At 51.6% G+C, this 13,784-nt stretch overlaps 1 protein-coding gene across 1 annotated transcript in view; it reads right to left on the bottom strand.

Moving 5' to 3' along the window:
- slc38a7 (solute carrier family 38 member 7) overlaps positions 1-13,485 on the bottom strand; it is a 59,482-nt gene extending 45,997 nt beyond the window's left edge. The window contains exons 1-5 of the mRNA XM_038806008.1: positions 13,373-13,485; positions 8,889-9,325; positions 6,607-6,805; positions 3,681-3,831; positions 1,140-1,238 (exon numbers count right to left, since the gene is read on the bottom strand). Of these exons, the coding sequence (XP_038661936.1) occupies positions 1,140-1,238; positions 3,681-3,831; positions 6,607-6,805; positions 8,889-9,146 (707 nt within the window). The 5' untranslated portion in view covers positions 9,147-9,325; positions 13,373-13,485. The remainder of the gene's footprint in view (positions 1-1,139; positions 1,239-3,680; positions 3,832-6,606; positions 6,806-8,888; positions 9,326-13,372) is intronic.
- Positions 13,486-13,784: the final 299 nt, after the last annotated feature.

The following is a 13,784-nucleotide window of genomic DNA, read 5'->3' as shown; positions in this document are numbered from 1 at the left end:
CAACGCCATGGCCAGGGGTTCAATTGCTAGCGCAAAAAGCAGAGGGGAGAGGGGACACCCCTGCCTCGTCCCAAGTATAGCCAAAAATACTCCGACCTCCTCCTATTCGTGGCCACACTCGCCACCGGGGCCTCATATAGCAGCCTCACCCACCTGACAAACCCCTCCCTGAACCCGAACCTTTTCAGCACTTCCCACAAGTACCCCACTCCATCCTATCGAAGGCCTTCTCCGCGTCCATCGCCACCACTATCTCCGCCTCCCCTTCCACCGCCGGCATCATTATAACATTCAATAGCCTCCGTATGTTAGTATTCAACTGCCTACCTTTCACGAACCCCGTTTGATCCTCGTGAATAACCTGCGGCACACAGTCCTCTATCCTCGTGGCTAAAATCTTCGCCAACAACTTGGCGTCCACATTTAAGAGTGAGATGGGCCTGTATGACCCACACTGCAGGGGATCCTTGTCCCGCTTAAGGATCAAGGAAATCAGCGCCCGAGACATCGTCGGAGGCTCGTTAAAGGTCGTTAAAGGTCCTAACCAACAGGGGGCCCAACAGGTCTGCATACATCTTATAGAATTCGATCGGGAACCCATCCGACCCCGGCACCTTCCCCGACTGCATGTTCCCTATCCCTTTGACCAAGTCCTCCAGCCCAACCGGCGCCCCAGTCCCTCCACCTGTCCCTCCTCCACACTCGGGAATCTCAGCCGGCCCATAAAACGCCCCATCTCCCCCTCCTCCAGTGGGGGTTCGGACCGATACAGTTTCTCATAGAAGTCCCTGAAGACCCCATTGATGCCTACCCCGCTTCGCACCACATTCCCTCCCCTAATCTCCCTAGCCGCATCTCGCTTCCGAAGCTGGTGCGCCAGTACGCTGCTCCACTCCCCCCCCCCCCCACAGCCACCCGGGGGGGTGGGGGGGGGGGGGGAGTCACCCAGGGGTGGCAGGGGGAGCCACAAAGGGGGGAGAGGTGGGTCACCCAGGGGGGGCGCGGGTTGTCACCATGTGCTGGTGACCTCGGCACCATTGAAATCATGCCCTGAGCCAAAATAAATCCATGAGCAACACAAGAGTGGAAGAGTCTTCCTCGTTAAATTAGCATCGGTGATGAGATGCCTTAGCACTTACTGGGTTGGGATTTCTCCGACAATGATACCTTGATCTGGCCAGATGTACTTAATGATAACTACGATGGTCACGTACCAAGTCCCCAGCACACTCAGGGTACTAGAGAGAGAGAGAGAGAGAAGATAATCAAAACAGGTCCAACATTAACTTTGAGCATCCTCCTGTAGATCTGCCTTAAATATAAAGCTCCAATAGAAATCTTTGCTTTGAAGTTTTAGGCATCTCAGTAGCACAGTGGTTAGCACTGTTGCTTCACAGCTCCAGGGTCCCAGGTTCGATTCCCGCATGGGTCATTGTGCGGAGTCTGCACATTCTCCCCGTGTCTGCGTGGGTTTCCCCCGGGTGCTCCGGTTTCCTCTCAGAAGTGCCGAAAGGCGTGCTGTTAGGTGAATTAGACATTCTGAATTCTCCCCCAGTGTACCCGAACTAGCACCGCAATGCGGTGACCAGGGGCTTTTCACAGTAACTTCACTGCAGTGTTGATGTTAGCCTACTTGTGACAAGATTATTATGTATATGATATTCAACATCCCTTTAGAAACTTGTTGGGCTGCTATTGGAAGGGATGGGAGTTCACAAGAATGGTCCCCTTTTTATTTCAGATACCTCAGACTTGACAATTCTCACAAACTCATCACAACTATGGGTGGCACGGTGCGCAGTGCTTAGCACTGCTGCCTACGGCTCTGAGGACCCAGGCTCGATCCCGGCCATGGGTCACTGTCCGTGTGGAATCTGCACATTCTTCCCATGTCTGCGTGGGTTTCGCCCCCACAACTCAAATGATGTGCGGGGTAAGGGGACTGGCCACGCTAAATTGCCCCTTAATTTGAAAAAAAAAAAGAATTGGACACTCTAAATTTAGTTTAGAAAACAAATTCATCACAACCATTGTGATTTTTGAACCTTGTTCATGATCTCACGCTTCAAATCTCGCAATTTCAATCTTTGCTAAACACGCATGCAGTCGCAAAGCAGGCACTGGCTTTTCCCAAGGTCCACAGGAACAGCAGTTGCGGCAGTTCTGGGAGGAGGGACCAGACTGGGATGTGTATGGATGGCAACGATCATCGTTTCAAAGTAGTCAGTTGGTTATTGCAAACTGTAGTTTGGAGCAATTTCCCAGCTTATACAAGAAAAAAAAACAGAAAAACACATAGAACATAGAACATAGAACAGTACAGCACAGAACAGGCCCTTCGGCCCTCGATGTTGTGCCGAGCAATGATCACCCTACTTAAACCCACGTAACCCGTATACCCGTAACCCAACAATCCCCCCATTAACCTTACACTACGGGCAATTTAGCATGGCCAATCCACCTAACCCGCACATCTTTGGACTGTGGGAGGAAACCGGAGCACCTGGAGGAAACCCACGCACACACGGGGAGGACGTGCAGACTCCACACAGACAGTGACCCAGCCGGGAATCGAACCTGGGACCCTGGAGCTGTGAAGCATTGATGCTAACCACCATGCTACCGTGAGGCCCCCAAAGTTCACTTTGCAGAAACTAACTGGAGTTAGTGTTAGACCCGTACGAAGAGCTGGAAAGATCTGCTCATGAAGCAACAGGGAACTGTGGACATGAGCCTTGCAACAGACACGGCAATGACACCTGGAAGACATTGGACAAGTGAGGCTAGAGATTTAATGGCAGTTGAGAGGATTGATGACAGGCTGAGGTAGCGATACTAGATTTTAAAGGGGAACAGCGCCCAACCACATGGGCAGGAAAGGCAGTTCATGGGAAGGAGGATGAGCAGAGAGGAATGGAGATCAAAGCGAGTCTTGAAGAAACAAGCTTTGAAAAGGCTGGCGGGAGATGAAGGAAGCAAAAATCACAAGATGGAGTACGGGATGTGGGGGGGTAGCAATGAGAAGCAGGGAATGGCCAACATCAGAGAGGCAGCCACACCAAAGGCCTCAACCGCTCGAGATGAAGAAATCAATGATCCCCCTGGACTTGTTCAAGACAAGAGTGCAAAGGGGAATTAAAGCAGGCAATTTGTCAAGTTAACTGATGGTGGGAAAATGGGAGCGAAAAGATGGGAGGAAAAAATCGAGGAGAGCAGCCAGGGGATAACTTTGGAATCTAGGGTCACAAGAGGATGAGTAATGAATCGGTGCACAAGTTGAGGAAGAATATCTTGGCAAAGGAAGGCAGCATTGGAAGATAAAGAACTTCTAATAAAAAGTGGGTAAAGTGGGAAATGGCGAGTAACCCCTCAGAATAAATGCCCAAAATGGGAGTTGGTGATGAGAGTCTCTCTGATTCGCCTGTCTGGCAGAGAGGCTTCTGAAAGGCAAGTCTGAGATTGTGAGAATCATTTCCTCTCACAACGTGGGGATTAGGTTACGTTAGCAGGGACAAAAACCCCTCATCATTATTGACAAACGAGACAACGTGAATGGTACAAATGTTCTATCTTTTTGCAACTGTCCCTCAAACCCACATGCCCTGGCGTGAGCGGAGGATTCAACAACGGGGTCGCACAGCACATTTCACCCAATAGATCAAGCTGGTGGAAACACTTACCTGGCATATTTCTGGAATCCAATCTCTTTAGGGATGGAGAGGGGGAGGATGACCAGAATAGAGGTGACCGAGATGGTGAACTTGCGGTCACTATACCAGTGGCCTTTGGCTGAAGTATCTCCCTTGGGTGTGTGCATGAATGCCCCAATTACTGCAAAACAAAGGAAAGCATTCAGGGCCTTCTCTATATAGAATATTTCACTTCCAATTGTCAGAGTTCTCGACAGTAATTTAGATTTAGGGGACAGCGAGTGAAGCAGGGGCGCAGAGAGAGTCTCTCCTGTCGTACAAAGCAAGTTCCTCACCAATGTCCAGGCTCATTTTTATTTTGTGTCCAAAAACTTTGCATTCAAACTGCCAACACCAACTGACAAACAATGTGATTATTGTAATGCCTTTATCTGCACTTTGACAACCTGACATATTGCACAACGCGGCTTAATTATACAGTGCAGGGCTGGTGGATCAATAACAGCTCAACCGTGGGCACAAATTGATAATCATGTTTGGTTTTACAGAAAATGCTGGAAATAGTCAGCGAGAGAGAGAGAGAGAGAGAGAGAGAAAGCATCTGCAGTATTTTGCTTTTGTTCTGAATTTTACAATGGATCAGCCACATTGCCGATTGATTCATGTAAAACCAGGCAGCACACTTCAGGCCTTCAAGAAACCATTTCAATCCTGCTTTAATTTTACACATTGCATGATACTTCACTTCAGCACAAACAATATGCGTGAAAGAGTGACACAGTGGTTAGCACTGCTGCCTCACAACTCCAGGGACCCGGGTTCAATTCCGGCTCGGGTGACTGTCTGTGTGGAGTTTACACTTTCTCCCCGTGTCTGTGTGGGTTTCCTCCGGGTGCTCCGGTTTCCTCCCACAGTCCAAAGATGTGCACGTTGGATGGATTGCCCGTACTAAATTGCCCCTTTGTGTCCAAAAAAAGGATGTGTAATAAGGGATTATTGGGAAAGGGCGGGGGAGTGAGTTTGGGTGGAGTACTCTTTCAGAGGATCGGTGCAGACTTGATGGGCCAAATGGTCTCCTTCTGCACTGTAGAGATTCTATGAAATTACAGTAATTATGAATGAGTTAAGTCAGAAGAGCGCTGTCAGCAATCCAGCCTGTTCGGTACAGTTGAACACATGAACAGATTACATTAGCATGCAGCTGGAGGATCGCATTTACCATTTATCAGTGAATAACATTTCCTCAAACATCTACATTTGTCCGTGGCAAGAGATGCATCTTAATTATTCGATGTTTGGGTTACAATTCATACCCCTAGCCTCTCCTTATTGATGATTTTTTTTATTTAAGTCTTGCTGGAAATTGGGATTAGAAAGGTGGCTGAATGACCTCTTGACCTCTTTCTGTGCCATACGTTTTTTATGGTTCTGTGGATGTGGGTGTCGCCGGCAAGGCCAGAATTTGTTACCCATCTCTAATTGCCCTTGAACCGAGCCTCTTGGCTGGGACACTTCATAAGGCAACCACAGGGCAGTGGGTCTGGAGTCACATGTAGGCTAGACCGGGTACGGGCAGCAGATATCTTCCCTAAAAGACATCAGTGAACCAAGATAGGCTTCTACGGCAATCGCCAGATTGACTTCACTAATCAATAATCTCAGTTTAAAGTTTAGTCGAAGATGAATTGTGCAATCCCGATGTCTGCTATGAACATTCCAGTGGGCTGCTCTACAGGCCAACAGGGCCGATGGGAGAGGCCAGCCTAACCTCCAAAGTGACTGGCAGTTCCCGGCAGGCACACGGATATTACATCGGGGATGGCGAGTTCCAGAACGGGAGTCTGCGGGATTGTCAAGGAGGGGGGGCTGGCGGCGCCGAGGATCCAGCTTCCAACTCGGCCCTGGGTCACTGTCCGTGTGGAGTTTGCACATTCGCTCCATGTCTGCGTGGGTTTCACCCCCACAACCCAAAGATGTGCAGATTAGATGGATTGGCCACGCTAAATTGCCCCTTCATTGGAAAAGAAAAATCATTGGCTACTCTAAAAAAAAAAAATTTTAATAAGGAAGGGGGCTGATAGGTGGAGCGGGTACAGAGCAGTGGCAGCAGGCTGGGTTGAAGGGTACGCGCCGTGTCATCAAGTGAGCTGGGCCAGTAGCTGGGCGCCGCAAGAACATGATCAGCAATGGAGCCGTTGGTGCCAAAAAGGTTGTGGTAACACCCCTCCCCCCCCACACACCGGTGGACCGAAGTCCTGCTCTTCCTGGCTGTCCAACAACAGTGGCAGCCATTGCTCAAGAATCCAGAGCAGAACTGCCCCCCCGCCACCCTCCCCCCCCCCCCCCCCTCCCCCCACCCCACCCCCAACACTCCCAGGGTCTGAGTTTTCTTTTTTGCTGACAGTAAATTGAACCTGAGGGACGCGGTGAAGGGAAAGGGCCTCAGCCGAGTTGAAAATCCGGAAAACTGTTGGGACACGAGTTACTGAGAGACGAGGAGTTGCCCAGCCGAAGTGCATGGTCTGGTTCCCCCAGTTGTGACGGAGTGAATAAGGAGTAATTGTTCACCATGAGAGGAGAGTCAGTAACCGGGCGGACACGGAGTTAAAGTCACTGGCAAAAGGACCAGAGTGAAAGGAGAACGGATGAATATTTTAAAAAGTAAATGTCAGCACTTTGGGGAAGGAGCAGGACAGTGGGCGTAATTGGATAGCTTTTTACAAAATCCAGCACACAGATGGACCGAGTGGCCTACTTTACTGCACAATTCGACGATTGTCTACTGTGGGTCTGTTGGGGGATTGGGCTGAGGCTGTGAACTCGTATCACAGACTACCCCCCCACGGCTCGATCAGACTTTCACCCAATGGCCCAGACCCCGCCCCATCTTTCAAACTGCTGTCTGCCCGCTGCCCTTCAAGCTGAGGGGCTAACGTGCCGCTCCGCGCTCACTCACTCATATCCAGCTGATCTCCGATGATGATTAAGAATGCGATGCAGGTACCAAAGGTGTAAACAGCGATGAGGACGTCGCAGATTGTGCCAACCACTTGCCCGCAGGCTGCCCGCACCACCTCCTGGTAAGTGGCCTTGTTGCTGACCTGCGAGCAGTATGCCAGAATCACCAGCCCAGCGATGATGAACAACACTAAACACTGCAAGAAATCAAACACAGGCCTTACTTCATCCAAAGGTGAAATCCCCGGAGTAAAACTCCAGCGACAGCTTTTCAAAGTATGGGGTTGGGTACAATATAAGAGTCACAGAGTACTGGATGGTTAGTAAGCAGATGACACAGAATTAAGTCAGTTGGCAAAACGCCAGGGGGCAGGGGAAGAGAACTGAAAAGAAAGACGCAGCATTGTTCAACTCAACGGTTTCACTTCTCACCATCTCGGTAAGCTCCTCACATGCTCCAGTGCTACGTCACTTTGAGAACTCTGCATTCTCCCAACTCTCATTTCTATCCCCAACTTCCTTCCTTCCACCATCGTCAGCCTGCCATTCATCGCTGCAATTCTCCCTACCCCCCCCTCAAAAATCTCTCACGCTCTGAGACATTTCTTAAACTGTTTTGAGCAGACCAATGGCTCCTTTCTCTCTTGTTGCTCAATATCAATTATTTTATTCATTTAAGGGTTGCAGGCGTTGCTGGCTCGGCCAGTATTTGTTGCCCATCCCCAATTTCCCTCAAGAAGGTGGTGGTGAGCTGCCGTCTTGAACTGCTACAGTCCCTGAAGGTGTAGGTACACCCACAGTGCTGATAGGGAGGGAGTTACAGGATTTTGACCCAGCGACAGTGAAGGAACAGTTTGGTCTCATATCTAAGGAAGGATAAAGGTTCACTAGATTGGACCCTGGGATGAGAGGATTGTCTTCTGATTTTTTTTTCAGTTATTTTTTTAAAGTTAGAGTACGCAATTATTTTTTTTTCCCTAAAATGGGGCGATTTAGCATGGCCAATCCACCTGCCCTGCACATCTTTGGGTTGTGGGGATGAAACCCATGCAAACATGGGGAGAATGTACAAACTCCACACGGACAGCGACCCAGGGCCAGGGTTCGAACCCGGGTCCTCAGCGCCACAGTCACAGTGCTAACCACTGCGCCACATGCAGCCCCTCTGATGGGAGGCTGAGTAAATTGCATCAATATTTTATGGAGGTTAGAAGAATGAGAGATGGTTTACTGGAAACATTCAGGATTCTGAAGGAGATTGACAGGGTAGACAGAGGTTGTTTCCTCTGGTCGGGGAAACTAGAACACGTAAGGATGGGGGTACAGTCACAGGGTAAGGGGCCAGTCATTTAGGACTGAGATGAGGAAAAATTTCTTCCCTCAAAGGGTTGTGAGTCTTTGGGGTTCTTTACCCCTGAGGGTTGTGGGTGCTCCATCATTGAATATATTTCAGGCGGCGATAAACAGGTTTTTGGCTTCTCGGGGGATATGCGGAGCAAGAAGGAAAATAGAGTTGAAACCCAAGATCAGGTCTGTTCATATGCCAAGCTCTATGGGCTGAATGGTCTACATAGAACATACAGTGCAGAAGGAGGCCATTCGGCCCATTGAGTCTGCACCGACCCACGTAAGGTCTCACTTCTACCCTATCCCTGTAACCCAATAACCCCTCCTAACCTTTTTTTTTGGTCACTAACGGTAATTTATCATGGCCAATCCACCTAACCTGCATGTCTTTTGGATTGTGGGAGGAAACCGGAGCATCCGGAGGAAACTCATGCAGACACGGGGAGAACGTGCAGACTCGGGACAGTGACCCAGCGGGAAATCGAACCTGGGACCCTGGAGCTGTGAAGCTAACAATGGCAGACCAGTCACTGGGGTGATAGGGACAATATCAGATGTCAACATTCACCCCACATTAAACACTTGTGGTTCTCTCATTGTTGTACAAAGGCTAGAATTCCTGGTTAAAATTGGGATGGGGGAATGTGCTGGAGTGAAGCAGAAACCAGGTGTTCTCCTTCAAGGATCCATTCAGGCGTCTTCAGATTGACATTCTGTCCATTGTCCCGTGCTCCTGTTAAGCAGCACATGGGCAGAGCAGGCACCAGAGCAGACTGACATCTCACACTCTGCCATTTCTGGCATTCTCTGCGGAGTCACTCATTCACTCTCAGCCTCTTGTCCATAGCACAGATGCGACTGGGAAAGGCACAGAACGAGAGCGCCAGGACCAAACCCCATGGAGATTGAGCGGCCAGACGTTACCCAACTCACCAGCAGCAAGATGATTCCGGACACCACTCCCCCAGCCACGAAGAAGGCATAGGGAAAGTTGAGCAGCCCAGCGCCGAGTGCTGCGTTTACCACGATGAACACAGCCCCGAAGGCCGACGTGCTGCCTTCCCGCTTCCTGTTGACCCTCGGCCGCTCGGTGGTCAACGGGTTCTGCAGGAGACTGGTCTTTTCCCCGGCCTCCTCAGTCCAGCTCCAATCCCGCCGGTCATTGTTCACTGTGACTTCGCAGAAGGCCATCCACACACACTGTCTGCAGCTTCAACCAAACAGGAGAAGCCACAACCTGAGCTCTTAGTCAGACCACCCAGCAAGGCAAAGCTGCCAACAGCTTAAACTACAACAGGCTCCAAACCTTCGAAGCATCCATGGAGAAGTGAAAAGCACAGACTTCCTCTTCACTTATTCAGCCTCAGCATCTAAAATAAAATAGATGGGGACAGAGACTGTTAAAACAAAGAACATGATGCCAGGTTAATCGCCCACCCTAATTATAAACCACTAAAACAACTCTTTCAATAGCTTACATTAACACTGCAATGAAGTTACTGTAAAGAGCCCCTAGTCACCACATTCCGGCGCCTGTTCGGGTAGACAGAGGGAAAATTCAGAATGCCCAAAATGCCTAACAGCACGCCTTTCGGGACTTGTGGGAGGAAACCCACACAGACACTGGGAGAACGTGCAGACTCTACACAGTGTCTCAGACTGGGAGTCGGGCCTGGGACCCTGGAGCTGTGAAGCGGCTGTATTATCCACTGTGCGACTGTGCTGCCCCGGTCAGCTCTTTTGTCCATGTCTGAACCATGCAAGTCATCTCCTGTGCTCTGTCCTGTTCCCACTGAACTGTTGGATCACCCAAATTTCCTGGCTAAGTTTGTAAACTGTTCTCTCAAGTTGTTGTCATCTTTAAACCTGCTGTTATCATTGCTCTTTCTTCCCCACCCACAAACAAACCATGATCCATCCATATTTACTAGCTAACGTCCCATCACCAACCTCCCTTTTCTCTCCCAAGCCCATGAGCACGTTGTCGCCTGCCGAATCTGTTCTCATCTTTCTTGGAACTCATGCCTGAACCCTGCAATCAAGCTTCTGCCCCAGCTAAAGTCCAAAAGTGCTCTTATCAAACTTTCAAATGAAACTTGCCGGCAGACTTTGACACGGTTGACCAGCATCCTCCTCCGACATGTCTTCACTACTGTTTAGTTGGTTAGACTGCTCTCGTGTGGTTCCATTTATCTTGTACTAATCCTAAGAGGTGCACACCTAGGAATCTGAAGCGGTCAACTATCTCCATCGCGACACTTAATCCTGTGGTGAACTTGCACCTCGTATTTGTGCCATCGCTACAATTGCCATTGCTACGATTGTCTATACATCGACAGCATTGTCTGACCTTATTCCTGTCTCAGTTTATATGCTGTGGAAGCACTCATCCATGCCTCTGTTTCCGTTAGACATATTTCAATGTTCCTAGCTGCTCTCCAACATTCTACCCTCCATTGGCGTGTGGTCAGCAATCCTCTGCTAGTGTTTTGGCTTGCAGCAAGCTATTCCCCACTCGTCCCTGTGCTTGCTTAACCTGCATTGCCCCAGGTGAAGCAATATTTTGCTTCAGCATGGTGGCATACTAGTTAGCACAGTTGCTTCGCAGCTCTGAGGTCCTAGATTCAAGCCCTGGCTTGGGTCACTGCCTGTGCGGAGTCTGCACGTTCTCCCCGTGTCTGCGTGGGTTTTCTCCGGGTGCTCCAATTTCCTCCCACCGTCCAAAGATGTGCGGGTTAGGTGGATTGGCCATGCTAAATTGCTCTTGGTGCCCAAAAAGGTTAAGTGGGGGTTACTGGGTTACAGGGATAGGGTAGACATGTGGGCTTGGGTAGGGTGCTCTTTCCAAAGGCCGGTGCGGACTCGATGGGCCGAATGGCCCCCTTCTGCACTGTATGTTCCATGAACAGTATCACCTTGGCTCAGTGGGCGACACTGTCACCTCCAAGTCTGAACAGCATCAGTTCAAGTCCCATTCCTGAGACGTGAGCACATAACTCCTCTTTGGAAGAAAACAGGATTGTTAGCCCTCCAGTGAACTGGTCAATATTTATCCCTCAACTGTCAAAAGCAGGTAACCTGACATTGCCATTTGTACAATCTTGCTGATGCAATTAGCTGCAGATTCCTTCTATTCAAGTGACTTTAAAACTACTTAATTGATTATTAAGACTTTAACACACTGAAAGTTGCTACAGAGTCCAAGTTTTCTTACTAATGAACACAATAAATAAGCCTCTTACATCCCACCCGAAGCATGTGAGCAAACACGTGATTCCTATCTCTACAGTTTGTGCAATGTGAACTGGTCACCAGCACATGATCGCTGCAACTTTAAACAGTTACACTCTCCAGGCCACTCAGATTCCCAAATTACAATCACTAACTCGACAACTGATATCAAAATCTACCTCGCAGGAAAATTAATCATTTAAAAAAGATGCGAGGAGTAAAATGAAATGGGTGGGTTGTCTTATGAGGAAAAGTTGGACAGGAAAGTAAGAGGCGACTTGATGGAAACACAGACGATCCTGAGGGGGTTACTGAGAGGGTGGATGTAGAGAGGATGCTTCCTCTTGTAGGAGAAACTAGAACTCGGGGTCACGATTTAGATATCAGGGTTCACTCGTTTAAGACGGAGATGAGGTTTTTCTTCCTCCTATTAGGAGTCTGAAAATCTCTTCCTGAAAGCAGAATCTTGGGCTATTTTAAGGCAGAGTGACTGAATGCGAGGGAATGGGGGGTTATCAGGGGAAGGTGGGAATGTGCAGTTGAGGTTTCAATCAGATCAGCCAGAACCTTATTCAATGGTGAAGTAGCATTGAGGGGCCGAGTAGCCTCCTCCTAATTCCTACATAAAAGTGAGGAAGCATTGAAAATTCTGATGCATTCATCGGTCATTGAAGGGCAGGTCATAAAGCTGCAAAAGCACCAAACTCTCACAAAAACAGCCAAACCATCCAACTGTCAAAGCATCAATCCCAAAGGGACCCCTACCCCCAATCCCAGAGGGGGGGAACTCCACCCTACCCCCAATCCCAAAGGGGGGGGAACTCCCCCCTACCCCCAGTCCTAGAGGGGGGAACTCCCCCCCCTACCCCCAGTCCTAGAGGGGGGGAACCTCCCCCCCCCCACCCCTAGAGGGGGGAACTCCCCCCCCCCCCACCCCCAGTCCTAGAGGGCGGAACTCCCCCCCCCTACCCCCAGTCCTAGAGGGGGGGAACTCCCCCCCCTACCCCCAGTCCTAGAGGGGGGGAACTCCCCCCCCCACCCCCAGTCCTAGAGGGGGGAACTACCCCCAGTCCTAGAGGGGGGGAACTCCCCCCCCTACCCCCAGTCCTAGAGGGGGGGAACTCCCCCCCTACCCCCAATCCCAGAGGGGGGGAACTCCCCCCCCTGCCCCCAATCCCAGAGGGGGGGAGCTCCCCCCCCCTACCCCCAATCCCAGAGGGGGGGAACTCCCCCCCCTACCCCCAATCCCAGAGGGGGGGAACTCCCCCCCCCTACCCCCAATCCCAGAGGGGGGAACTCCCCCCCCCACCCCCAATCCCAGAGGGGGGAACTCCCCCCCCCTACCCCCAATCCCAGAGGGGGGGAACTCCCCCCCCTACCCCCAATCCCAGAGGGGGGGAACTCCCCCCCCCTACCCCCAATCCCAGAGGGGGGAACTCCCCCCCCTACCCCCAATCCCAGAGGGGGGGAACTCCCCCCCCTACCCCCAATCCCAGAGGGGGGGAACTCCCCCCCCTACCCCCAATCCCAGAGGGGGGGAACTCCCCCCCTACCCCCAATCCCAGAGGGGGGGAACTCCCCCCCTACCCCCAATCCCAGAGGGGGGGAACTCCCCCCCTACGCCCAATCCCAGAGGGGGGGAACTCCCCCCCTACCCCCAATCCCAGAGGGGGGGGAACTCCCCCCCCCCCAATCCCAGAGGGGGGGAACTTCCCCCCTACCCCCAATCCCAGAGGGGGGGAAACTCCCCCCCTACCCCCAATCCCAGAGGGGGGAAACTCCCCCCTACCCCCAATCCCAAGGGGGGGGAATCTCCCCCTACCCCCAATCCCAGAGGGGGGGATCTCCCCCCTACCCCCAATCCCAGAGGGGGGGATCTCCCCCCTACCCCCAATCCCAGGGGGGGGGGGGGATCTCCCCCCTACCCCCAATCCCGGGGGGGGGATCTCCCCCTACCCCCAATCCCAGGGGGGGATCTCCCCCCTACCCCCAATCCCAGAGGGACCCCACGTCAATCCCAGGGGGAGACACACATCCCACTGCAGAGGGATCCCTTCCCCAACTCCAAGGAGGATCCCTTCCCCAACTCCAAGGAGGGTCCCTCCCCCCAGCTCCAGGGAGAGGACCCCTCCCCCAACTTCAGGGAGGGACCCTTCACCGTCCCCCAACACGGTTAACCCAATTACCTGAGAAAGTTGCCGGGTCGTTCCGGGTAAACGCGCCACCCCCACTCTCACAGCTCTGGCTCTGACTGGGATCTGTCACATGATGCGCGAGGGAGGGGGGGTAACTCTTTCACGTGACTGGAGCTGCCGCGGGGGGCGCCGGGGAAATCCAGCCGGGCATGCCGGGAACTGTAGTCCCGTAAATCTTGTAAGGCCCGTTGTTGGGGTCGCGCATGCGTGACATGCCTCTGCCGCCCTCTGGCGGCCGGGAGGAGTCGATGCAGGAGCCGGGAGCCAGTCGTGAAGCGGTCACATTTTCATTTCCAATATCTACCCATCTGATTCTCTTTGAAAAGTTTATTTATAGCTGCAGAGCACTGATAACCCTTTGGAAGAAGTATACATTAGAACATTTGCAGATTAGCCGGTTAGA

Source organism: Scyliorhinus canicula, chromosome 9 (genome assembly GCF_902713615.1).
Source record: "Scyliorhinus canicula chromosome 9, sScyCan1.1, whole genome shotgun sequence".
Classification (NCBI taxonomy): Eukaryota; Metazoa; Chordata; class Chondrichthyes; order Carcharhiniformes; family Scyliorhinidae; genus Scyliorhinus; species Scyliorhinus canicula.
This window is presented reverse-complemented; position numbering and strand designations above follow the sequence as displayed.